Source organism: Pristiophorus japonicus, chromosome 13 (assembly GCF_044704955.1).
Source record: "Pristiophorus japonicus isolate sPriJap1 chromosome 13, sPriJap1.hap1, whole genome shotgun sequence".
In the NCBI taxonomy this organism is placed as follows: domain Eukaryota; kingdom Metazoa; phylum Chordata; class Chondrichthyes; family Pristiophoridae; genus Pristiophorus; species Pristiophorus japonicus.
In genome coordinates this window covers 70687397-70714076 of record NC_091989.1, presented here as the reverse complement: position 1 = coordinate 70714076, position 26680 = coordinate 70687397, and the positions used below count along the sequence as shown (strand labels likewise).

Below are 26680 nucleotides of genomic sequence, written 5' to 3'. Positions count from 1 at the left end.
AAGAAGGTCAGGAACTCGGGGTCAGGGGATGAAGGTCAGGAACTCAGAGATCGAGGGAGAAGGTCAGGAACTCAGGGTCAGAGGGAGAAGGTCAGGAACTCGGGGTCAGGGGCAGAAGGTCAGGAACTCAGGGTCAGGGGAGAAGGGAAGGAACTCAGGGTCAGGGGAGAAGGTCAGGAACTCGGGGTCAGGGGAGAAGGTCAGGAACTAGGGGTCAGGTGAGAAGGTCAGGAACTCAGGGTCAGGGGAGAAGGTCAGGAACTCGGGGTCAAGCGAGAAGGTCAGGAACTCGGGGTCAGGGGGAGAAGGTCAGGAACTCGGGGTCAGGGGAGAAGGTCAGGAACTTGTGGTCAGGGGAGAAGGTCAGAAACTCGGGGTCAGGGGAGAAGGTCAGGAACTCGGGGTGAGGGGAGGCGGTCAGGAACTCAGGGTCAGAGGAGTAGGTCAGGAACTTGGGTCCAGGGGGAGAAGGTCAGGAACTCGGGGTCAGGGGGAGAAGGTCAGCAACTCAGAGTCCGAGGGAGATGGTCAGGAACTCGGGGTCAGGGGAGAAGGTCAGGAACTAGAGGTCAGGTGAGAAGTTCAGGAACTCGGGGTCAGGGGAGAAGGTCAGGAACTCGGGGTCAGGGGAGAAGGTCAGGAACTCAGGGTCAGGGTAGAAGGTCAGGAACTCGGGGTCAGGGGAGCAGGTCAGGAACTCGGGGTCAGGGGGAGAATGTCAGGAACTCGGGGTCAGGGGAGAAGGTCAGGAACTCGGGGTTAGGGGCGAAGGTCAGGACCTCGGGGTCAGGGGAGAAGGTCAGGAACTCGGGGTCAGGTGGAGAAGGTCAGGAACTCGGGATCAGGGGGAGAAGGTCAGGAACTCGTGGTCAGGGGAGAAGGTCAGGAACTCGGGGTCAGGGGGAGAAGGTCAGGAACTCGGGGTCAAGGGAGAAGGTCAGGAACTCGGGGTCGGGGAGAAGGTCAGGAACTCAGAGTCCGAGGGAGAAGGTCAGGAACTGAGGGTCAGGGGGAGAAGGTCAGGAAATCGGGGTCAGGGGGAGAAGGTCAGGAACTCAGAGTCCGAGTGAGAATGTCAGGAACTCAGGGTCAGGGGGAGAAGGTCAGGAACTCGGGGGGAGAAGGTCAGGAACTCAGGGTCAGGGGAGAAGGTCAGGAACTCGGGGTCAGGGGGAGAAGTTAGGAACTCAGGGTTAGGACAGAAGGTCAGGAACCAGGGGTCAGCGGAGAAGGTCAGGAACCCGGGGTCAGGGGGAGAAAGTCAGGAACTCGGGGTCAGGGGAGAAGGACAGGAACTCGGAGTCAGGGGAGAAGGTCAGGAACTCGGGGTCAGGGGGAGAAGTTCAGGAACTCGGGTTCAGGAGGAGAAGGTCAGGAACTCAGGGTCAGGGGAGAAGGTCAGGAACTCGGGGTCTGAGGGAGAAGGTCAAGAACTCGGGGTCAGGGGAGAAGGTCAGGAACACACGGTCAGGGCAGAAGGTCAGGAACTCGGGGTCAGGGGAGAAGGTCAGGAACTCGGGGTCAGGGGGAGAAGGTCAGGAACTCGGGGTCAGGGGGAAAAGGTCAGGAACTCGTGGGGAGACGGTCAGGAACTCAGGGTCAGGGGAGAAGGTCAGGAACTCGTGGTCAGAGAAGAAGGTCAGGAACACACGGTCAGGGCAGAAGGTCAGGAACTCGGGGTCAGGGGAGAAGGTCAGGAACTCGGGGTCAAGGGAAGAAGGTCAGGAACTCGGGGTCTGGGGAGAAGGTTGGAACTCGGGGTTAGGGGGAGAAGGTCAGGAACTCGGGGTCAGGGGGAGAAGGTCAGGAACTCGGGGTCAGGGGGAGACGGTCAGGAACTCGGGGTCAGGGGAGAAGGTCAGGAACTCGGGGTCAGGGGGAGTAGGTCAGGAACTCGGGGTCAGGGAAGAAGGTCAGGAACTCAGGGTCAGGGGAGAAGGTCAGGAACTCGGGGTCAGGGGAGATCAGGAACTCGGGGTCAGGGGGAGAAGGTCAGGAACTCGGGGTCAGGGGAGATCAGGAACTCGGGGTCAGGGGAGATCAGGAACTCGGGGTCAGGGGAGAAGGTCAGGAACTCGGGGTCAGGGGAGAAGGTCAGGAACTCGGGGTCAGGGAAGAAGGTCAGGAACTCGGGGTCAGGGGATGAAGGTCAGGAACTCAGAGATCGAGGGAGAAGGTCAGGAACTCAGGGTCAGAGGGAGAAGGTCAGGAACTCGGGGTCAGGGGGAGAAGGTCAGGAACTCAGGGTCAGGGGAGAAGGGAAGGAACTCAGGGTCAGGGGAGAAGGTCAGGAACTCGGGGTCAGGGGAGAAGGTTAGGAACTCGGGGTCAGGGGGAGAAGGTCAGGAACTCGGGGTCAGGGGAGAAGGTCAGGAACTCGGGGTCAAGGGAGAAGGTCAGGAACTCGGGGTCAGGGGGAGAAGGTCAGGAACTCAGAGTCCGAGGGAGAATGCCAGGAATTCGGGGTCAGGGGGAGAAGGTCAGGAAGTCGGGGTCAGGGGGAGAAGGTCAGCAACTCAGATTCCGAGGGAGAAGGTCAGGAACTCGGGGTCAGGGGAGAAGGTCAGGAACTAGGGGTCAGGTGAGAAGGTCAGGAACTCAGGGTCAGGGGAGAAGGTCAGGAACTCGGGGTCAAGCGAGAAGGTCAGGAACTCGGGGTCAGGGGGAGAAGGTCAGGAACTCGGGGTCAGGGGAGAAGGTCAGGAATTTGTGGTCAGGGGAGAAGGTCAGAAACTCGGGGTCAGGGGAGAAGGTCAGGAACTCGGGGTCAGGGGAGACGGTCAGGAACACGGGGTCAGGGGAGAAGGTCAGGAACTCAGGGTGAGGAGGAGAAGGTCAGGAACTCGGGGGGAGAAGGTCTGGAACTCGGGGTCAGGGGGAGAAGGTCAGGAACTCGGGAGGAGGTCAGGAACTCGGGGTCAGGGGGAGAAGGTCAGGAACTCGGGGTCAGGGGGAGAAGGTCAGCAACTCAGAGTCCGAGGGAGATGGGCAGGAACTCGGGGTCAGGGGAGAAGGTCAGGAACTAGAGGTCAGGTGAGAATTTCAGGAACTCGGGGTCAGGGGAGAAGGTCAGGAACTCGGGGTCAGGGGAGAAGGTCAGGAACTCAGGGTCTGGGTAGAAGGTCAGGAACTCGGGGTCAGGGGAGAAGGTCAGGAACTCGGGGTCAGGGGGTGAAGGTCAGGAACTCGGGGTCAGGGTAGAAGGTCAGGAACTCGGAGTTAGGGGCGAAGGTCAGGACCTCGGGGTCAGGGGAGAAGGTCAGGAACTCGGGGGGAGAAGGTCCGGAACTCGGGGTCAGGGGGAGAAGGTGAGGAACTCGGGAGGAGAAGGTCAGGATCTCGGGGTCAGGGGGAGAAGGTCAGGAACTCAGGGTTAGAGGAGTAGGACAGGAACACGGGTTCAGGGGGAGATGGTCAGGAACTCGGGGTGAGGAGAGGCGGTCAGGAACTCAGGGTCAGAGGAGTAGGTCAGGAACTTGGGTCCAGGGGGAGAAGGTCTGGAACTCGGGGTCAGGGGGAGCAGGTCAGCAACTCAGAGTCCGAGGGAGATGGTCAGGAACTCGGGGTCAGGGGAGAAGGTCAGGAACTAGAGGTCAGGAGAGAAGTTCAGGAACTCGGGGTCAGGGAAGAAGTTCAGGAACTCGGGGTCAGGGGAGAAGGTCAGGAACTCAGGGTCAGGGGAGAAGGTCAGGAACTCGGGGTCAGGGGAGCAGGTCAGGAACTCGGTGTCAGGGGGAGAAGGTCAGGAACTCGGTGTCAGGGGGAGAAGGTCAGGAACTCGGGGTCAGGGGAGAAGGTCAGGAACTCGGGGTCAGGGGGAAAAGGTCAGGACCTCGGGGTCAGGGGAGAAGGTCAGGAACTCGGGGTCAGGGGGAAAAGGTCAGGAACTCGGGGTCAGGGGGAGAAGCTCAGGAACTCGGGGTCAGGGGGAGAAGGTCAGGAACTCGGGGTCAGGGGGAGAAGGTCAGGAACTCGAGGTCGGGGGAGAAGGTCAGGAACTCGGGGTCAGGGGAGAAGGTCAGGAACTCAGGGTCAGGGGAGAAGGTCAGGAACTCGGGGTCAGGGGAGAAGGTCAGGAACTCGGGGTCAGGGGAGAAGGTCAGGAACTCGGGGTCAGGGGGAGAAGACCAGGAACTCGGGGTCAGGGGGAGAAGGTCAGGAACTCGGGGTCAGGGGGAGAAGGTCAGGAACTCGGGGTCAGGAGAATAGACCAGGAACTCAGGGTCAGGGAGAGAAGGTCAGGAACTCGGGGTCAGCGGAGAAGGTCAGGAACTCAGGGTCAGGGGGAGAAGGTCAGGAACTCGTGTTCAGTTGAGAAGGTCAGGAACTCGGGGTCAGGAAAGAAGGTCAGGAACTCGGGGTCAGGGGAGAAGGTCAGGAAATCGTGGTCAGGGGAGAAGGTCAGGAACTCGGGGTCAGGGGAGAAGGTCAGGAACTCGGGGTCAGGGGAGATTATCAGGAACTCGGGGTCAAGGGGAGAAGGTCAGGAATTCGTGGTCAGGGGGAGAAGGTCAGGAACTCGGGGTCAGGGGAGAAGGTCAGGAACTCGGGGTCAGGGGAGAAGGTCAGGAACTCGGGGTCAGGGAAGAAGGTCAGGAACTCGGGGTCAGGGGGTGAAGGTCAGGACCTCAGAGACCGAGGGAGAAGGTCAGGAACTCAGGGTCAGAGGGAGAAGGTCAGGAACTCGGGGTCAGGGGGAGAAGGTCAGGAACTCAGAGTCCGAGGGAGAAGGTCAGGAACTCAGGGTCAGGGGGAGAAGGTCAGGAACTCGGGGGGAGAATGTCAGGAACTCAGGGTCAGGGGAGAAGGTCAGTAACTCGGGGTCAGGGGGAGAAGGTCAGGAACACGGGGTCAGGGGAGAACGTCAGGAACACACGGTCAGGGCAGAAGGTCAGGAACTCGGGGTCAGGGGAGAAGGTCAGGAACTCGTGGTCAGGGGGAGAAGGTCAGGAACTCGGTGTCTGGGGAGAAGGTCAGGAACTCGGGGTTAGGGGGAGAAGGTCAGGAACTCGGGGTCAGGGGGAGAAGGTCAGGAACTCGGGGTCAGGGGGAGAAGGTCAGGAACTCGGGGTCAGGGGGAGAATGTCAGGAACTCGGGGTTAGGAGGAGAAGGTCAGGAACTCGGGGTCAGGGGGATGAAAGTCAGGAACTCGGGGTCAGGAGAGAAGGTCAGGAACTCGGGGTCAGGGGGAGAAGGTCAGGAACTCGGGATCATGGGGAGAAGGTCAGCAACTCGGGGGGAGAAGATCAGGAACTCGGGGTCAGGGGGAGGTCAGGAAGTCAGGGTCAGGGGGAGAAGGCCAGGAACTCGGGGTCTGGGTGAAGGTCTGGAACACGGTGTCAGCGGAGAAGGTCAGGAACTCGGGGTCAGGGGGAGAAGGTCAGGAACTCGGGGTCAGGGGGAGAAGGTCAGGAACACGGGGTCAGGAGAGAAGGTCAGGAACTCGGGGTCAGGGGGAGAAGGTCAGGAACTCGGGGTCAGGGGGAGAAGGTCAGGAACTCAGAGTCAGGGAGAGGTCATGAACTCGGGGTCAGGAGAGAAGACCAGGAATTCGGGGTCAGGGGGAGAAGGTCAGGAACTCAGGGTCAGGGGGAGAAGGTCAGGAACTGAGGATCAGGGGAGAAGGTCAGGAACTCGGGGTCAGGGGAGAAGGTCAGGAACTCGGGGTCAGGGGAGAAGGTCAGGAACTCGGGGTCAGGGGGAGAAGGTCAGGAACTCGGGGTCAGGGGGAGAAGGTCAGGAACTGAGGATCAGGGGAGAAGGTCAGGAACTCCGGGTCAGGGAAGAAGGTCAGGAACTCCGGGTCAGGGAAGAAGGTCAGGAACTCGGGGTCAGGGGAGAAGGTCTGGAACTCGGGGTCAGGGGAGAAGGTCAGTAACTCGGGGGGAGAAAGTTAGGAACTCGGGGTCAGGGGGAGAAGGTCAGGAACTCGGGTTCGGGGTAGAAGGTCAGGAACTCGGGGTCAGGAGAGAAGGTCAGGAACTCGGGGTCAGGGGGAGAAGACCAGGAACTCGGGGTCAGGGGGAGAAGGTCAGCAACTCGGGAGGAGAAGATCAGGAACTCGGGGTCAGGGGGAGGTCAGGAACTCGTGGTCAGGGGGAGAAGACCAGGAACTCGGGGTCTGGGTGAAGGTCTGGAACACGGTGTCAGCGGAGAAGGTCAGGAACTCGGGGTCAGGGTGAGAAGACCAGGAACTCGGGGTCAGGGGGAGAACGTCAGGAACTCAGGGTCAGGGGAGAAGGTCAGGAACTCGGGGGGAGAAGGTCAGGAACATCGGGGTCAGGGGGAGAAGGTCAGGAACTCGGGATCAGGGGAGAAGGTCAGGAACTCGGGGTCAGGGGAGAAGGTCTGGAACTCGGGGTCAGGGGGAGAAGACCAGGAACACGGGGTCAGGGGAGAAGGTCAGGAACTTGGGGGGAGAAGGTCAGGAACTCGGGGTCTGGGGAGAAGGTCAGCAACTCGGGGTCAGGGGAGAAGGTCAGGAACTCGGGGTCAGGGGAGAAGGTCAGGAACTCAGGGTCAGGAGTGAAGGCCAGGAACTCGGGGTCAGATTAGAAGGTCAGGAACTCGGGGGGAGAAGGTCAGGAACTCGGGGGGCGATGGTCAGGAACTCGGGGTCAGGTAGAGAATGTCAGGAACTCGGGGTCAGGAGGAGACGGTCAGGAACTCGGGGTCAGGAGAGAAGGTCAGGAACCCGGGGGGAGAAGGTCAAGAACCCGGGGTCAGGGGGAGAAGGTCAGGAACTCGGGGTCACGGGAGAAGGTCAGGAACTCGGGGTCAGGAGAGAAGGTCAGGAACTCGAGGGGAGAAGGTCAGGAACTCGGGGTGAGGGGGAGAACGTCAGGAACTCGGGGTCCGGTGGAGATCAGGAACTCGGGGTCAGAGGGAGAAGGTCAGCAACTCGGGGTCAGGGGAGAAGGTCAGGAACTCGGGGTCAGGGGGAGAAGGTCAGGAACTCGGGGTCAGGGGAGAAAGTCAGGAACTCGGGGTCAGGGGAGAAGGTCAGGAACTCGGGGTCAGGAGTGAAGGTCAGGAACTCGGGGTCAGGGGGAGAAGGTCAGGAACTCGGGGTCAGGGGGAGAAGGTCAGGAACTCAGGGTCTGGGGAGAAGGTCAGGAACTCGGGGTCATGGGGAGAACGTCAGGAACTCGGGGTCAGGGGGAGAAGGTCAGGAACTGAGGATCAGGGGAGAAGGTCAGGAACTCGGGGTCAGGGGAGAAGGTCAGGAACTCGGGGTCAGGAGTGAAGGTCAGGAACTCGGGGTCAGGGGGAGAAGGTCAGGAACTCGGGGTCAGGGGGAGAAGGTCAGGAACTCAGGGTCAGGAGAGAAGGTCAGGAACTCAGAGTCAGGGAGAGGTCAGGAACTCGGGGTCAGGAGAGAAGACCAGGAACTCGGGGTCAGGGGTAGAAGGTCAGGAACTCGGGGTCAGGGGGAGAAGGTCAGGATACTCGGGGTCAGGGGAGAAGGTCAGGAACTCGGGGTTAGGGGAGAAGGTCAGGAACTCGGGGTCAGGGAGAGTTCAGGAACTCGGGGTCAGGGGAGAAGGTCAGGAACTCGGTGTCAGGGGAGGTCACGAACTCGGGGTCAGGGGAGAAGGTCAGGAACTCGGGGTCAGGGGAGGTCAGGAACTCGGGGTCAGGGGAGAAGGTCAGGAACTCGGGGTCAGGGGGAGGTCAGGAACTCGGGGTTAGTGGACAAGGTCAGGAACTCGGGGTCAGGGGGAGGTCAGGAACTCAGGATCAGGGGAGCAGGTCAGGAACTCAGGGTCAGGGAGAGGTCAGGAACTCGGGGCCGGGTGGAGAAGGTCAGGAACCAAGAATGTCAGTAATTTACTTGAATGTGGAACCGGGAGTTCCCTCACCCACGACCCATGACCCTGCGCTGCCTCACTCACGATCCCCGGACCCCGCGCTGCCTCCCCCGCGACCCTCCAACCCTGCGCTGCCTCACCCACGACCCTCCAACCCTGCGCTGCCTCACCCATGACCCCCCAACCCCGCGCTGCCTCACCCATGAGCCCCCAACCACGCGCTGCCTCACCCACAACCCCCGACCCTGCGCTGCCTCACCCCCGATCCACGGACCGCGCGCTGCCTCACCCACAACCCTCCAACCCTGCGCTGCCTCACCCACGACCCCCCGACCCCACGCTGCCTCACCCACAACCCCCCGACCCCGCGCTGCCTCACTCCTTGATCAAAACCACTGCAGATCACAGTGGCCATACCTACATTAACTGTTAATTCACTTACTGACACGAACTGGTTGGGCCGAATGGCCTGATTCCATGTTGTAACTTTTACCTATTTCTATACATATATAATTGAATCTGGAAAAAGATGGATATATGAGACAGAAAGGGGAGAGAGAAATCTTGGAATGGGAGTTACTAGAGAAAACGGATGTGGAGAAAGGCAAATATGTGAGGCAAAATGGGGGAGGACAGAGAGGTTTTTTCTGATTCATTCTTGGGATGAGGGCATTGCTTGCAAGGCCGGCATTTATTGCCCATCCTTAGTTTCCCTTGAGAAGGCGGTGATGGGCCTCCTTCTAGAACCGCTGCAGTCCGTCTGGTGAAGGTACTCCCACAGTGCCGTTAGGAAGGGCCTTCCAGGATTTTGACCCAGTGCTGATGAAGGAACGTCCGATATCTGTGCAAGTCGGGATGGTGTGTGACTTGGAGGTGGTGGTGTTCCCATGCACCTGCTGCCATTGTGCCTCTAGGTGATTGTGAGGTGCTGCTGAAGAAGCCTTGGCGAGTTGCTGCAATGCATGGGAACGGTTGTGACCAAGACAGGAAAAGGGGCGGAGAGATTTCCGAGCATCGTGACAGATAGGTAACGATACAGAAGAATGAGAGGCACAAGGAAAGCACAGTGTGTGGGTTGTGTGCACAGGACAGAGAAAGAAGGCAGTGCAAAGGTTACAGGATGGTATCAAAGGTCATAGTCTGAAGGTCAAACAATTCCATTTTAATCTGAGCCATTGCACTGAAAGTTCCTAATAAGCTACAGAACGTGCCAATCAAACATTAAAAGAAAATGATGGGAATCAGAACCAAAGAATATAAAACAACAGCAGTTTCTTTATTGAATTTTTATTATTTTTATAAATATTGTAGAGAGAAAATAAACCTTTTTAGCACAAAGATTGTGTAGAAAATTGCTTCAACAGATGTTATCGCTTACACGTAAAGTTCAGAAAAAGATCAGATTTTGGGAGGATAGCGATTTAAATATTATTTAATATATCACGCGAGCGATGCCACGAGAGGGCCAAAATATTCAGGCAATGCTTGGTAAATAAAACTGAAGCTATCTCAAGCGTTTGTCGAATTTTGTGTTTTACATCTGCGAGCAGGAGAGAACCTGCAACAGGAAAACACACTGCAATTCTGTCACACAGAGCAGCACAATTGTTAAAGCCAAAAAGCCCGCAAAACGTGCATTCAAATAATTGGGAAACACAACCAGTGAAAATGTAATAAAATTACATTACTGTAGGAGTACAGAGTCTTTGTAATCATTCTAACATGTTCCCTTGCTGCTCCAAAAGTTTCAGGATACAGTAACTGGCTTTTAGGGTGCGGGGGTTGCATCATGTGCTGTAGGTATATCACGTGTTCCTGATTGTTTAAAAAAAATGCTTTGTTAAAATATGTTGGACTTTAAAAAAAAATTCTGATTGTCGCTGCAATTGACGTGCCCCCCCACTGCTGCCCCATAAAACAAAGGAGGTGCAACGAGACCTGGGTGTCATGGTACATCAGTTATTGAAGGTTGGCATGCAGGTACAGCAGGCGGTTAAGAAAGCAAATGGCATTTTGGCCTTCATAGCGAGGGGATTTGAGTACAGGGGCAGGGAGGTGTTGCTACAGTTGTACAGGGCCTTGGTGAGGCCACACCTGGAGTATTGTGTACAGTTTTGGTCTCCTAACTTGAGGAAGGACATTCTTGCTATTGAGGGAGTGCAGCAAAGGTTCACCAGACTGATTCCCGGGATGGCGGGACTGACATATCAAGAAAGACTGGATCAACTGGGCTTGTATTCACTGGAGTTCAGAAGAATGAGAGGGGATCTCATAGAAACGTTTAAAATTCTGATGGGTTTAGACAGGTTAGATGCAGAAAGAATGTTCCCAATGTTGGGGAAGTCCAGAACCAGGGGTCACAGTCTAAGGATAAGGGGTAAGCCATTTAGGACCGAGATAAGGAGAAACTTTTTCACCCAGAGAATTGTGAACCTGTGGAATTCTCTGTCACAGAAAGTTGTTGAGGCCAATTCACTAAATATATTCAAAAAGGAGTTAGATTTCGTCCTTACTACTCGGTGGATCAAGGGGTATGGCAAGAAAGCAGGAATGGGGTACTGAGGTTGCATGTTCAGCCATGAACTCATTGAATGGCGGTGCAGGCTAGAAGGGCCAAATGGCCTACTCCTGCACCTATTTTCTATGTTTCTATAACTCCCTCGCCTTCTTTTAAAAAACAGAAATAGGCAGGATTATAAAGGTCTCACCCTGCTCGAGTTCCCATTCTGCGGGAATGATCATGAATCAGTGCTGTTTGTCCCGTCAATCCACTTTTTAAAAATCTGTTGGAAATGCCGCCCTCCGGGACTTTTGTTTTGCCCGTTTAAAGTCCGCCGGCCCACCTCCCCTCAGCGAACTGAAACAGATTGGAGCAGGGGTGGGTCCTGGGACAGAGTAGCTGACTGTATGCTTCGAGATCTCGGTGTGTGTGTGTGTGTATGTGTGTGTGTGTGCGCAACACTTTCTCTGTCTGAGATTCTCAAGCATCCATCCAAGTGCCTATCTGCAACAGAGTTGGACTGAGGCAAGGCACAGATGGTGATCACGTGAAGGCACATGCTAAATCAGTGGAAGTGGTTTAGCTAGTTATCACAAGAACATAAGAAATAGGAGCAGGAGTAGGCCATCTGGCCCCTCGAGCCTGTCCCGCCATTCAATAAGATCATGAATGATTTAATCTTGGCCTCAACTCCACTTCCCTGTAACCCTTGACTCCCTTATCTCTCAAAAATCCGTCTATCTCCACCTTAAATATATTCAATGACCCAACCTTCACAGCTCTGATTATCTCAAATTATAAGTGCATCTTGCACTTTGCGTTAACCCACTGAACACCAACACTGCAGGTAATGGGCCTGCAATAATGGGACTACTTATAAGTTATTTACCTCCATAAAACACACTTTCCTGCATAAGTAAAGCACTTTTGAAATCATGTGCACTTTCATTAGTATAATCGAGATTTTTTTTGTTGAAAAAAGTAATTAATACTGGCGTAATTTCTCATCTTTTCCACAAACGTGTATCAGGTTCAACCTTAGCTTGCATATCCACTGCTGCCCTCGTCCTGTCCACGTTAGACCTTCTGCCGCTGTTGACTGGTGGTCTTAAAGGGGTGGAAGCGAAGGCCAACAAAGAACCCTCCCTCTACTTTTTCAGTCTTCCACAATCGAGTCGACGCCCACTACGTAAAGCATCTCTAATAAGAATTTCATGACAAATTATCAGCGCAATGCCTTCATAACTTAAAGGGACATTGTCATCCTGCGAGTTGGTGTGAGAACCACAATGGAGTACACAGCGCAATCAGAGACGCAGTTAGCTTATTGCCTCAGTGATGAGCTGTGCCTGGACATTTGAAACTGCGCCGTGGAATGGTGGCATGTATGTGGCCTCTCACCCACCGGTTCTCACCCACTCAGTTCCCAATCTTGGTCCGACCAACAAAGAACGGAGTTCCACTGCTCTGCCCAGGGAGGGGCGGATAAACTGACAGGGGTAAAGTCGTCGGGGCTATTAGCGAGGGCTGGTGGCAGATGTACTCACAGGCCTAAGAGGAGAGCACTGACGAAACCTGCCCCACCAGAAAATGACTGACTGGGAAGGTTCAAATGGGGGAGAATAAAAATTAGGGTAAAATAATGAATGTTAGAAATGAGAAAGATTTTAAAAATTGTTTTGCAGTATGAGATGTGAATAATTTACTGCATTGCACAGCTATTCTGTCACTGGTGAAGTTTAGTCCATTTCAGGTGAATCCAGGGATTGAAGCTGTCTGAAGAGGGCTCAGGTGGCAATACCCCTTTAAGCATTCAGAGCCAAGAGCATTCGAATTTGAAATCTTCGAGTCATTTTACTGCGTATAACTTAGGGCTAGACTTTCCTATCATTCCTCGGCGATTTTCTCGACGTTACAGCTGTTTTTCCGCCCGGCGAAAGTTTCCCCTTAAGTTTTTTGATGGTATCGCCCACATCTGAAGTCGCCCGCCGGGGCCAAACCGCCCACGTGCAACACTGAGAAAAATCGCCAGGGCATAAGTTTGGCCTCAACCGCCGACATCCCGATCGCCGAGAGACCCGCCCTGTAAACGCTGTTTAAACAGGGCGGTAAGGGGGAACCCGGCAAAGAAAGGTAAGCTAAAGGTTCTTTATTTAGTTATTTTGAATTGTAAAACGGCGATTAGGTCTAAAAGTGTCTTGGGAATGCTTTGTACGCTTTTATTTTTTATTTTATTGAATTTTTTTTTTAAGTTTCCCCCCCTTCCCTAGGCCCAACCACAGCCTCGGACTAAATTTTAAATACTTACCGTCCATTCCGGTACCGACCGCCCATGTTACTAACTTTCCACTTAACCGCTGAGAAAACCGCCAACAATGGAGGTACAATGCCCATTTTCTCACCGGGCGATTAGTTTTAATCACTTTAAACATAAAAATGGAATTCTCGCCAGCGTTACTCACCAAACGTTAGTGGTTCTTCTCAGCGAGCAATCGGGCGTTGAGGGCCTTTAGGGAAAGTCTAGCCCTTAACCTCTTACTTGATTACGTGTTTTTAAAAATCCTCTTGGGGTTTTATTGAGAGCAAAATGTAGCCAGTCTCACATTTTTTTGTTATATTCATTCTGGGATGTGGGCGTCGCTGGCAAGGCCGGCATTTATTGCCCATCCCTAATTGCCCTAATTGCCCTCACATGGGTACACAATACTGTAGCACATAACTCACTGAACACCAACACTGCAGGTAATGGGCCTGCAATAATAGGACTACTTATAAGTTATTTACTTCCATAAAACACACTTTCCTGCATAAGTAAAGCACTTTTGAAATCACGCACACTTTCATTAGTATAATCGAGATTTTTTTTTTGTTGAAAAAAGTCATTAAATGCTGGGTGTAATTTCTCATCTTTTCCACAAACGTGCATCAGGTTCAACCATAGCTTGCATATCCACTGCTGCCCTTGTCCCGTCCACGTTAGACCTTCTGCTGCTGCTGACTGGTGTTCTTAAAGGGGTGGAAGCGAAGCCCGACAAAGAACACCTGGTATCTGTGCTTCCACATCACGTAGCAGCCCAGGAGGCAGATGATGGCTAGGGTCAAGTTAAGAACCATCTGTAGGAGCAGGTAGAGTTTGATAGTTCTGGTGACAGACTCACAGTCAGACACGTCGTTGTACTGGAAGGTCCGAGCTATCTGATCCTCCGGATCCTGCCTGCAGACGCACTGCTCTGAACTCATCTGGCAGGTGAATTTGGTGATCTGGTTATAATGGTGGCCAGCGAAAGCCACAGCTGAGATACAGAGTATCAGACCAAGGGCGCACAGCAAGAAGTAGATGAGCTGTGGAGAGAAGGCAAAAGCATTCTAGTTTAAAGTACCACAGATATCAGTTACTTTAACTTAGCTTTATCTCTGTTCAATGTTCCCTTTTTACAGGGAGATGAGGTACAGATCGGCTATGATCTAATAGAGGAGGCCCCGACCTGCGTGAGAACACCAGCGGCAGGCCAGGGCCATAAAAGGAGCGGCGGGAGCAGCGTGGAGGCCATTTCAGGGGGCAGCACGAGCTGGTGCAGGAGGGCAATGGCAGCGAAGAGTGACATCAGCAAGGTCCAGGTCAGTGATTGGAGCGTGGGCAGGTACAGCAGGAGCAGCGAGAGACAGTGGAGGGATGTGATCGCGGCCCAGGAGAGGCGTGAGTTCGAGGCCAGGGACCCAGGGGCAGCACGGGCCAGCCCACACTGCGATATATGTGCGCACTAGGTCCGTGCAGCAGAGCAGGTCTCCAGTCGTCTTGGGTAATCCTTGCCACTGGACCAAGACCTAGCTCTGTCAAGCCCATGTGGTGCCTGGTGTTGCAAAGGGGATGGAGTATAAAAGCAGGGAAGTCTTACTACAGCTATACAAGGTATTGGTGAGGCCACACCTGGAATACTGCGTGCAGTTTTGGTTTCCATATTTACGAAAGGATATACTTGCTTTGGAGGAGGTTCAGAGGGTTCACTAGGTTGATTCCGGAGATGAGGGGGTTGACTTATGAGGAAAGGTTGAGTAGGTTGGGACTCTACTCATTGGAATTCAGAAGAATGAGAAGTGATCTTATCGAAGATTATGAGGAGGCTTGACAAGGTGGATGCAGAGAGGATGTAACTAGAGGGCATAATCTTAGAATAAGGGGCCGCCCGTTTAAAACTGAGATGAGGAGAAATTTCTTCTCTCAGAGGGTTGTAAATCTGTGGAATTCGCTGCCTCAGAGAGCTGTGGAAGCTGGAACATTGAATAAATTTATGACAGAAATAGACAGTTTCTTAAACGATAAGGGAATAAGAGGGTATGGGGAGCGGGCAGGGAAGTGGACCTGAGTTCATGATCGGATCAGCCATGATTGAATTAAATGGTGGAGCAGGCTCGAGGGGCCATATGTTCGTATTTTTTATGTTCTTCTGTTCTTATTACAATAAAAATAACTTTCACTGATGTCACAGTATATACTGTATAATATAATTCTGCACGCTGGCTCTAAAACTAGTTCAAATTGAAATAGTTCATGAGTAATCCACTGAGTGTGCGAGTAATCTGCAACAATGGATGGTTTTGGAAAACCAGTTGTCCAATAGTGCTGGAATTTCAGGCAATTTTTCAACAAGCAAAGGCATTTGTTTGGAAACCAACAAATGGGCCCTCGTACCAGAATACCATTACAATTTGCATTGCTATTTGAGGAATTTTGGAATCCCCAAGTGAGAGCTGTCACGACAGTGTCAACACCAAATACTAGCTTTTCAAAATTCATTCTCGGGATATGGGCATCGCTGGCAAGGCTGCCATTTATTGCCCATCCCTAGCTGCCCTAAGAAGATGGGCCTTCTTCTTGAACCGCTGCAGTCCATGTGGTGAAGGTATTATTCCCTGCAGCAGTTTGATACAGTTGAGTGACTTGTTAGGCCACTTCAGAGAGCAGTCAACCACATTGGTGTGGGACTGGAGTCACATATAGGCCAGACCGGGTAAGGGCAGCAGATTTCCTTCCCTAAAGGACATTGGTGATGGAGGAGTCTGGGACATTGGATGACAGGTATGATTCTGTGAGTATGACGATGTCAGGCTGTTGCTTGACTAGTCTGTGGGACAGCTCTCCCAATTTTGGCACAAGTCACCAGATGTTGGTGAGGAGGATTTTGCAAGGTCGACTGGGCTGGGCGTGCTGTTGCTATGTCCGTAGCCGGTGCCAAGGTTGATGCCGGGTGGTCCGTCCGGTTTTATTATTGTTTCTTGTAGCGTTTTTTTTTACAACTGAGTGGCTCGCTGGGCCATTTCAGAGCGCAGTTAAGAGTCAACCACATTGCTGTGGGTCTGGAGTCACATATAGGCCAGACCGGGTAAGGACGGCAGATTTCCTTCCCTAAAGGACATTGGTGAACCAGTTGGGTTTTTATGACAATCCGACAGCTTCGTGGTCACTTTAATTGGCACCGGCTGATTTTCGAAGCTGAATTTAAATTCTCAAATGGCCACGTTGGGATTTGAACTTACATTTGTTGGATTATTAGTCCAGGCCACTGGATTACTAGTTCAGTAACAAAACTACTACACTACCGTACCCGCTGCAGATCTGGTATGACAGAGAAGAAAACTCCCTCCACTCTGCCCCAACAACCTGCCTTAGCCTCGTACTGCACGACTATGAATTGGCCCGTCCCCTACACCAGTTGTTCTATGGGTTCTGCGAGTGAGGATGGCCATTCAGTGTTTAATCATTAAAGACCCATGCCTGCCAGGAACTCGAAAGGCATTTTCCAAACTCATTCCCCAGAGAGACAAGGGGCCATAAATTCACCTTGGGTAAGTGCACAAAACAGGCAAAAGCAAAGCGGCAGTCAGTTGAAGTCACTGGAAATGGAAATTGGGCAGGGTGTAAAACAGGCTGTCAATTCACTATGGCCCATTTTGCACTAAGTCGAATTTACACCCTAAAGGTCCGAAATTTCCCCTTTTTTAAAGGCCCATTACCGCCTGGTAACGGGGCGGTAAGCTTGACTGACCGGGGGCAGACGAAGGGTGCAACCAATCCACAATTGCCCCCGGACTGGGGACAGCACCCCCCGGCTTTCCGCCCCGCCTGACGCTCCGACCCCTTGTCAGTCGCACATCGACCCCTTACCGCCTGGTGGCATATTGCCCCAGGGGAGCGCAGGCCCCGCCGGTCGGTGCTCCCAACAGCTGCCAGTGGCTGGGCAGCGCGTCCACCCTTAATGGGGAGAGCGCACTGCTGCGGCCGCCATTTTCTTTTAATTGTCAGCCGACTCTGCAGTCAGCCCAATGGCGGCCGTGGGTTCGGCCATGCCGCCAACAGGCAGCCCAGCAACCCATCTTGAGTGCGGGGCTGCTGACCCGGCCAAACCCTTCCCTGGTGGCCCTTCCCTAGGCCTTGCAGCATCCCTCCCCTTTAACTGGAGGGGAGGGACGTTTCTATGTGTCAGTGCTGACGTGTGCAGTGCTGTGGTGATGAGACACCGCCCCACTCCCAACCCGAACCCGCCCATACATCGCCTCAACCACTCCCCAGTGCGCTGGGAGGCGGTGTCACAGTTAAAGTGCCGAATTTTCCGCCTCTTCCCTCTGACTCCCGGCAGTAATAATTCAAATAATTCGAATTATGCACCTGAAATGGGGCAGAGGGCAATTTCCCCCCCAACGCTCTTATTCCGTCAGTCTGAACTGGGTTCATATCTGATGGGACGCTGTGCCAATCTGGTCTATTATCGAGTCCGCACAACCTAATGGTCAAATTCCCACACTAGTGTCCGTTAATCAAGTCAGATTGCTGAGCACAGACTGCGCTCATTAAAGGGGACTTGCTGCAGAACTTAACGTGCAGAATGGGGGTTGACTTTGCACGTGTTAAAAGTGAGAACATCATCACACAGAGTTTTAAAACTCTCATCCTTGTTTTCAAATCCCTCCAAGGCCTCGCCCCCTCCCCATGTCTGTAATCTCCTCCAGCCCTACAACCCTTCAAAATCTCTGCGCTCCTCCAATTCTGGCCTCTTGAGCATCCCTGATTAGAATCGCTCCACCATTGGCGGCTGTGCCTTCTGTTGCCTGGCCCTAAGCTCTGGAATTCCCCCCCTAAACCTCTCCGCCTCTCTACCTCCCTTTCCTCGTTTAAGACGCTCCTCAAAACCTACCTCTCATCTGCCCATGTATCTCCTTATGTGGCCCGGTGTCAAATTTTGTTGGATAACGCTCCTGTGAAGGGTCCAATATGGCGTGTGGCATGCGCACTCTCATTCCACACTAGGTCTGAGCCACAGGCAAGATTGATTAGGACGCCCTATAGTTGCCTAGGCCACCTGCCTGAAACTGGCGTTCGGCCCATTGCGGGAAGCTGCTGGCCCGACACGCCCCCTCCCCCCTCCCCCTCGCCCCCTCCCCCCCACCCAATTACCCCCCTTGGCTCTATGGAGGACAGTTGGCTACTGCTTGGAGATGAAGAAAAGGCAAGTAGTGTAACTCAAGTATTGTGTATTTGGGTTTCAGTGGAGCAGATGATTGACCCGGCTGTGGTCATTCAATCTCTCACACCATCAAATATTGATTAATTGCCTAATTTAGATATTGTTTTAAGTGGTGCTGATCCCAAAAGCTGGTATCCAAGTTCAGACCAGGCCCACATCGCCACCCAGACTCGACCTTGATTTTCTCCGTACGCTGGGTTGAATGAAGCTGTAAGGACTAAATTTAGTTGGAAGTGATATGAGCAGATTCACTGAGCATCGCACTGACACGGGTTGGCTTTGGGCCAGTCACAACTGTGTTTATATCACTCAGCTCCTGTCGGCCCAGAACTTAACTGTCCTGCTTAAAGAAAGAAAGGTTTGGATTTATATAGCGCCTTTCACGACCACCGTACATCTCAAAGCGCTTTACAGCCAATGAAGTACTTTGGAGTGCAGTCACTGTTGTAATGTAGGAAACGCAGCAGCCAGCTTGCGCGCAGCAAGCTCCCACAAACAGCAATGTGATAATGATCAGATAATCTGTTTTTTTGTTATGTTAATTAAGGATCAATATTGACCACGACACCGGGGATAACTCCCTTGCTCTTCTTCGAAATAGTGCCATGGGATCTTTTACGTCCACCTGAGAGAGCAGACAGCGCCTCGGTTTAACATCTCATCCGAAAGATGGCAACTCCGACGGTGCAGCACTCCCTCAGCACTGCACTGGAGTGTCAGCCTAGATTTATGTGCTCAAGTCCCTGGAGTGGGACTTAAACCCACAACCTTCTGATTCAGAGGCGAGAGTGCTACTCTGAGCCACAGGTTAAGAAGAGAAGCCTGCTCATGGCAAGATCCACCATGGACAGGACCCTGTTCCAACAGGTAGAATTTTAAGGGGTAGAAATTGGTGCAGTTTGTGATGAGTTTTCAGGCGTAAAACTAGCGCAATGCAACCCAATTTAGCAGTGGGACCCATTGCACCCAATCTGCGCAGGGGTTGGTGCCATCCCACGGCTAAATTCTCGGACATCTCAAACAAGCTTCGTTATGAAAATTAGGGGCCTAACGCTTTTTGAAGGACTCAATCCAGAAATTGGTCAGTCGGTGGCCTGATCCGCTCAGGACTCCTCACTGCCCCCTGCCCCCCATCACCTGCGCACTCATTTGTAAGCAACATAAGCTAATTATTTTCCTTTAACAAACCCTTCCTGTGCAGCCAGAGGAAGCAGCACCAACATCCTCAGTGCGAGCTGCATGCGGAGGCACCATCAGCAGCGGCAGCTCTTGTTGATGAGGCCCAAGGGTCGACTGATGGGGCCTCGGTTTAACGTCGCATCCAAAATACGGCACCTCCGACAGTGCAGCGCACTTTCAGTGCCATACTGCAGCGTCAGTTTAGATTATGTGTTCAAGTCTCTGGAGTGGGGCTTGTGTCAGCCGTGGCTCAGTGGGTAGCACACTCACCTCAGAATGCTGTGGGTTCAAGTCCCACTCCAGAGACTTGAGCGCATATATCTAGGCTGACACTCCAGTGCAGTGCTGAGGGAGTGCCGCACTGTCAGAGGTGCCGTCTTTTGGATGAGACCTTAAACCGAGGCCCAGTCTGCTCTCTCAGATGAATGTAAAAGATCCCATGGTACTATTTCGCAAAAGAGCAAGGGAGTTATCCACGGTGTCCTGGCCAATATTTATACCTCAATCAACATAACAAAAACAGATTATCTGGTCATTATCACATTGCTGTTCGTGGGACCTTGCTGTGCGCATGTTGGCTGCTGCGTTTCCTACATTACAAAAGTGACTACAGTCCTAAAAAGTACTTCGTTGGCTGTAAAACACTTGGGACGTCCGGTGGTCGTGAAAAGCGTGAACCCACAACTTTCTGCCTGAGAAAGAAAGTGTGTTATCCACTAAGCCACAGCTGACACCTGCTGACCAGACCCTGAAAGGTATTAGTGTTGTTACAACAGTGTGCCAGCCCACAAGTTAGCAGATTTTATTGAATTCAAATCTCACAACTTGCGATGTTGGGATTTGAACTCACAACCTCTACCCTACTACTACTGGTACAAGTACCGGAACCACTATCCTACTACTGCTGGTACTAGTACTAGAACCACTATACTACCCTACTATTACTGGTACTAGTACCAGAACCACTATACTATCCTACTACTACTGGTACTAGTACTAGAACCACTATACTACCCTACCACTACTGGTACTAGTACCAGAACCACTATACTACCCTACCACTACTGGTACTAGTAAGAACCACTATACTACCCTACTACTACTGGTACTAGTACTAGAACCACTATACTACCCTACTACTACTGGTACTAGTACCAGAACCACTATACTACCCTACTACTACTGGTACTAGTACTAGAACCACTATACCACCCTACTACTACTGGTACTAGTAAGAACCACTATACTACCCTACTACTACTGGTACTAGTACTAGAACCACTATACTACCCTACTATTACTGGTACTAGTACTAGAACCACTATACTACCATACTACTACTGGTACTAGTACTAGAACCACTATACCACCCTACTACTACTGGTACTAGTACCAGAACCACTATACTACCCTACTACTACTGGTACTAGTACTAGAACCACTATACTACCCTACTATTACTGGTACTAGTACTAGAACCACTATACTACCCTACTATTACTGGTACTAGTACCAGAACCACTATACTACCCTACTACTACTGGTACTAGTACTAGAACCACTATACTACCCTACTACTACTGGTACTAGTACCAGAACCACTATACTACCCTACCACTACTGGTACTAGTGCTAGAACCACTATACTACCCTACTATTACTGGTACTAGTACTAGAACCACTATACTACCCTACTACTACTGGTACTAGTACCAGAACCACTATACTACCCTACTACTACTGGTACTAGTACTAGAACCACTATACCACCCGACTACTGCTGGTACTAGTACCAGAACCACTATACTACCCTACTACTACTGGTACTAGTACTAGAACCACTATACTACCCTACTATTACTGGTACTAGTACCAGAACCACTATACTACCCTACCACTGCTGGTACTAGTACTAGAACCACTATACTACCCTACTATTACTGGTACTAGTACTAGAACCACTATACTACCCTACTACTACTGGTACTAGTACTAGAACCACTATACCACCCTACTACTACTGGTACTAGTACTAGAACCACTATACTACCCTACTACTACTGGTACTAGTACCAGAACCACTATACTACCCTACTACTACTGGTACTAGTACTAGAACCACTATACCACCCTACTACTACTGGTACTAGTACCAGAACCACTATACTACCCTACTACTACTGGTACTAGTACTAGAACCACTATACTACCCTACTATTACTGGTACTAGTACCAGAACCACTATACTACCCTACTACTACTGGTACTAGTACTAGAACCACTATACTACCCTACTATTACTGGTACTAGTACTAGAACCACTATACTACCCTACCACTACTGGTACTAGTACTATAACCACTATACCACCCTACTACTACTGGTACTAGTACTAGAACCACTATACCACCCTACTACCGCTGGTACTAGTACTAGAACCACTATACTACCCTACTACTGCTGGTACTAGTACTAGAACCACTATACTATCCTACTACTGCTGGTACTAGTACTAGAAGCACTATACCACCCTACTACTACTGGTACTAGTACTAGAACCACAATACTACCCTACTACTGCTGGTACTAGTACTAGAACCACTATACCACCCCACTACTACTGGTACTAGTACTAGAAGCACTATACCACCCTACTACTACTGGTACTAGTACTAGAACCACTATACTACCTACACGACTGCAACACTCTAATCATTTCATATTCATGCAAACCTTGTAGTATCTACCATGGCTAAAGCCAGGTTCTTCCCCTAATTATGGGATGACGAAAGGTGAATGAAAATTCTTTGCATTGAGAGGGGTTGGGGAGTGGTTATTGATGTAGAATATATCGACTTGCCTTGAGAAAACAACTTTCAATGAAAACGATCTTCTTGGTCAGATTTCCTTTTCTCTGGAGATGAATGTAATTATAGAGCTCAGAGCTCCTTGGGAAAATGCACTGCGGATGAACTGAGAATAGCCTAGATATAGTACAACACTGAGTACAACACCATGTTGCTAACCAGACCCACCTTGCGTGATTGGGTCGGCCTCCCACTTTACACCATGTCCAATTTTACTCTCATATTAACATTACCCGCAATGTATTTGAGATTGAACGCCAAGGAAGGGTAAATGATGTGACCAACACACCATAATACAGCGAGACTGGCTAGCAGCACAGAATCCATTAACTTCACATTAATTTTTAAAATTCAGTTTCAGGATGTGTGCATCATTGGCAAGGTCGGCATTTATTGCCCAACCCGAATGGACCTTCTTCTAAGGTTTGATAAAACTGAGTGTCTCGCTAGGCCTCTTCAGAGGGCAGTTAAGAGTCAACCACATTGGTTTGTGTCTGGAGTCACACATAGGCCAGACCGGATAAGGACGGCAGCTTTCCTTCCCTAAAGGACATTAGTAAACTGGTTGGATTTTTACGATAATCCGACAGCTTTGTGGTCACTTTTACTGATAACAGCTTTATTACATAGATACTAATTCATTTTGAAGCAGTTGATTTAGTCATAAGGGTATGAAGGAACCGATGCACTGATCAAAATTCAGCGTGGAATAGTACACCACAGGTTTCTACACACAATCCCCTGCATGAGGAGCAAACTAATTACCCCCTCAAGCCATTCAGTTAGATCATGGCTGATCTGTACCTTACCTCCATTTACTGCCTTGGTTCCATAACCCTTACAACCCGATCAATCTCAGTTCTGAAATGTTCAATTGATCTCCAGCATCCAGGGCTTTTGGGGAGAGGTTGTAGTGTTGTGTATCTGTAAAGCATGCACTCCCATATTCCGCCACCAGGGAGCGCATCCTCTGAAGTCCTAAGGGATCCCAGCATCCCTTGGGAGCACTGTATATAAGCCGGCCCCTAAGGCCTGTTCCTCACTCTGGAGTGTCTTAATAAAGACTGAGGTCACTGTTACTTTAACCTCTCTGTGTGCAGTCTCATCTGTGTTAGGAACACTATAACTGGTGACGAGTATACGAATCCACCGCAAAGATGCATCAAACTGTGGGCATCCTGGAGAAGTTCTTGGAGGGTGAGGACTGGGAAGCCTATGTCAAACGGCTAGACCAGTACTTTGTAGCCAACGAGCTGGATGGAGAAGGAAGTGCTGCAAAAAGGAGAGCGGTCCTCCTCACGGTCTGCGGGGCACCAACCTACAGCCTCATGAAGAATCTTCTGGCTCCGGTGAAACCCAAAGATAAGTCGTATGAGGAGCTGTGTACACTGGTTCGGGAGCATCTTAACCCGAGGGACAGCATGCTGATGGCGAGGTATCGGTTCTACACGTGCCAGCGATCTGAAGGTCAGGAAGTGGCGAGCTACGTCGCCGAGCTAAGGCGACTTGCAGGACAATGTGAGTTTGATGGCTACCTGGAGCAAATGCTCAGAGACTTTTTTGTACTGGGCATTGGCCACGAGACCAACCTACGAAAACTTTTGACTGTAGAGACACCGACCCTCAGTAAGGCCATTGCGATAGCACGGGCGTTTATGTCCACCAGTGATAACACCAAACAAATCTCTCAGCACACAAGTGCTAGCAATGTTCATAAAATAACGGGAACCGTGTTTGCGAGCAGAAATGTACAGGGCAGAAACCACAAGTCTGCAACTGCCAGCAGGCCTCAGGTGACCTAGTTGACTCAGAGTTGTGGAGGCTTCGATTCAGCCTATTCATGCCGCTTCAAAGGGTATGTTTGCAAGAGCTGTGGAACAATGGGGCACCTTCAACGAGCTTGCAGCTCGTAACCTGCTAACCACCCCAACCATCACGTGGCAGAGGAAGATCAGTCCATGGTGGATCAAAGCAATTTCGAGCCACAGAGAGAGAAAGCAGATGCTGAAGTACACGGGGTGCATACATTTTCGACGAAATGTCCACCTATAATGCTAAATGTAAAACTGAATGGCTTACCCATAGCCATGGAACTGGACACTGGCGCTAGCCAATCCATCATGAGTAAAAAGATGTTTGAGAGACTGTGGTGCAACAAGGCATTCAGACCAGCCCTGAGCCTCATCCACACGAAACCGAGAACGTACACCAAAGAGCTCATCTCTGTCCTGGGCAGCGCCATGGTCAAGGTCACCTACGAGGGCACAGTGCATGAACTGCCGCTCTGGATTGTCCCGGGCGATGGCCCCACACTGCTTGGAAGAAGCTGGCTGGGCAAAATCCGCTGGAACTGGGATGATATCCGAGTGCTATCACATGTCGATGAGGCCTCATGTACCCAGGTTCTTAACAAATTTCCTTCCCTTTTTGAGCCAGGCATTGGAAACTTTTCCGGGGCGAAGGTACGGATCCACTGGGTCCCAGAGGAGCGACCCATTCACCACAAGGCGTGAGCGGTACATCACATGATGCGGGAGAGAGTGGAAATCGAGCTGGACAGGCTGCAATGCGAGGGCATCATCTCCCCAGTGGAATTCAGCGAATGGGCCAGCCCGATTGTTCCAGTACTCAAAAGTAATGGCACGGTCAGGATTTGCGGCGATTATAAAGTAACTATTAATCGTTTCTTGCTACAGGACCAATACCTGCTACCTAAGGCAGTTGACCTATTTGCGACGCTGGCAGGAGGCAAGACATTCACCAAGCTCGACCTGACATCGGCCTACATGACGCAGGAGCTGGAGGAGTCTTCGAAGGGCCTCTCCTGCACAAGGGACTGTTCATCTACAACAGGTGCCCGTTTGGAATTCGGTCGGCTGCAGCGATCTTCCAGAGAAACATGGAGAGCCTACTCAAGTCGGTACGACGCACGGTGCTTTTTCAGGACGACATATTGGTCACGGGTCAGGACCTACAAAACCTGAAGGAGGTCCTCCAGCGACTGGATCGCGTAGGGCTGCGGCTGAAGAGGTCGAAATGCGTCTTCATGGTAACAGAAGTGGAGTTTTTGGGGAGAAAGATCACGGCGGACGGCATTCGGCCCACAGACTCCAAGACAGAGGCTATCAGGAACGTGCCCAGGCCACAGAACGTCACGGAGCTGCGGTTGTTCCTGGGACTCCTCAACTATTTTGGTAACTTCCTACCGGGGTTAAGCATCCTCTTAGAGCCCTTACATGTGTTATTGCATAAAGGTGAGAACTGGATATGGGGTAAAAACCAAGTAATTGCTTTTGAGAAAGCCAGACACATTTTATGCTTCAAAAAGCTGCTTGTATTGTATAACCCGTGTAAAAGACTTGTGTTAGCTTGTGCTGCGTCGTCGTACAGAGTCGAGTGTGTATTACAACAAGCTAACATTGCAGGGAAGTTGCAACCTGCCGCCTATGCCTCCAGGAGCTTGTCTAAGGCCGAGAGGGCCTACAGCATGATTGAGAAAGAGGTATTAGCTTGTGTGTTTGGGGTAAAGAAAATGCATCAGTACCTGTTTGGCCTTAAATTTGAGCTGGAAACCGATCACAAGCCCCTCATATCCCTGTTTGCTGAAAACAAGAGGATAAATACTAATGCCTCAGCCCGCATACAAAGGTGAGCACTCGCGTTATCAGCATATAACTATACCATCCGCCAGACCATGGTCGAGGATTCATGTCAACTATGTGCGGGCCTGTTTCTCGGTAAAATGTTCCTGGTGGTGGTGGATGCTTTTTCAAAATGGATTGAATGTGAAATAATGTCGGGAAGCACCGCCACAGCCACCATTGGAAGCCTGAGGGCCATGTTTGCCACCCACGGCCTGTCTGATATACTGGTCAATGACAACGGGCCATGTTTCACCAGTGCCGAATTTAAAGAATTCATGACCTGCAATGGGATCAAACATGTCACCTCGGCCCCGTTTAAACCAGCCTCCAATGGGCAGGCAGAACGGGCAGTACAAACAATCAAACAGAGCTTTAAACGAGTCCCGAGTACTGCTCAGCTACTGCACGAGACCTCACTCGCTCACAGGGGTGCCCCCAGCTGAGCTACTCATGAAAAGGACACTTAAAACCAGACTCTCGCTGGTCCACCCCAACCTGCACGATCAGGTAGAGAGCAGGCGGCAGCAACAAAATGTAAACGATGGTCGCGCCACTGTGTCACAGGAAATTGATCTGAATGTCCCTGTGTATGTGCTAAACTATGGACATGGTCCCAAGTGGATCGCGGGCACGGTGATAGCTAAAGAAGGGAGTAGGGTGTTTGTAGTCAAACTAGGCAATGGACAAATTTGCAGAACGCACCTGGACCAAACGAGGCTGCGGTTCACAGACTGCCCTGAACAACCCACAGCAGATACCACCTTTTTCGAGCCCACAACACACACCCAAAGGATCAACGACACCATCCTGGACCAGGAAATTGAACCCATCACACCCAACAGCCCAGCAAGGCCAGGCTCACCCAGCAGCCCTGCAGGGCCAAAAACACGCCAGCCCAGCGAGGGCACAGCCAACACACCAGAACAGACATTTGTACTGAGGCGGTCCACCAGGGAAAGAAAGACTCCCGACCGCCTCACCTTGTAAATAGTTTTCACTTTGACTTTGGGAGGTATGTTGTTGTGTATCTGTAAAGCATGCACTCCCATATTCCGCCACCAGAGAGCGCATCCCCTGAAGTCCCAAGGGATCCCAGCCTCCCTTGGGAGCACTGTATATAAGCCTGTTCCTCACTCTGGAGTGTCTTAATAAAGACTG

The 26680-nt window shown here is 51.6% G+C and overlaps 1 protein-coding gene across 1 annotated transcript in view; it reads right to left on the bottom strand.

Annotated features, from left to right (window-relative positions):
- Positions 1-9083: 9083 nt before the first annotated feature.
- sspn (sarcospan (Kras oncogene-associated gene)) overlaps positions 9084-26680 on the bottom strand; it is a 55904-nt gene continuing 38307 nt past the window's right edge. The window contains exon 3 of the mRNA XM_070897632.1: positions 9084-13654. Coding sequence (XP_070753733.1) covers positions 13289-13654 — 366 coding nt within the window. The 3' untranslated portion in view covers positions 9084-13288. The remainder of the gene's footprint in view (positions 13655-26680) is intronic.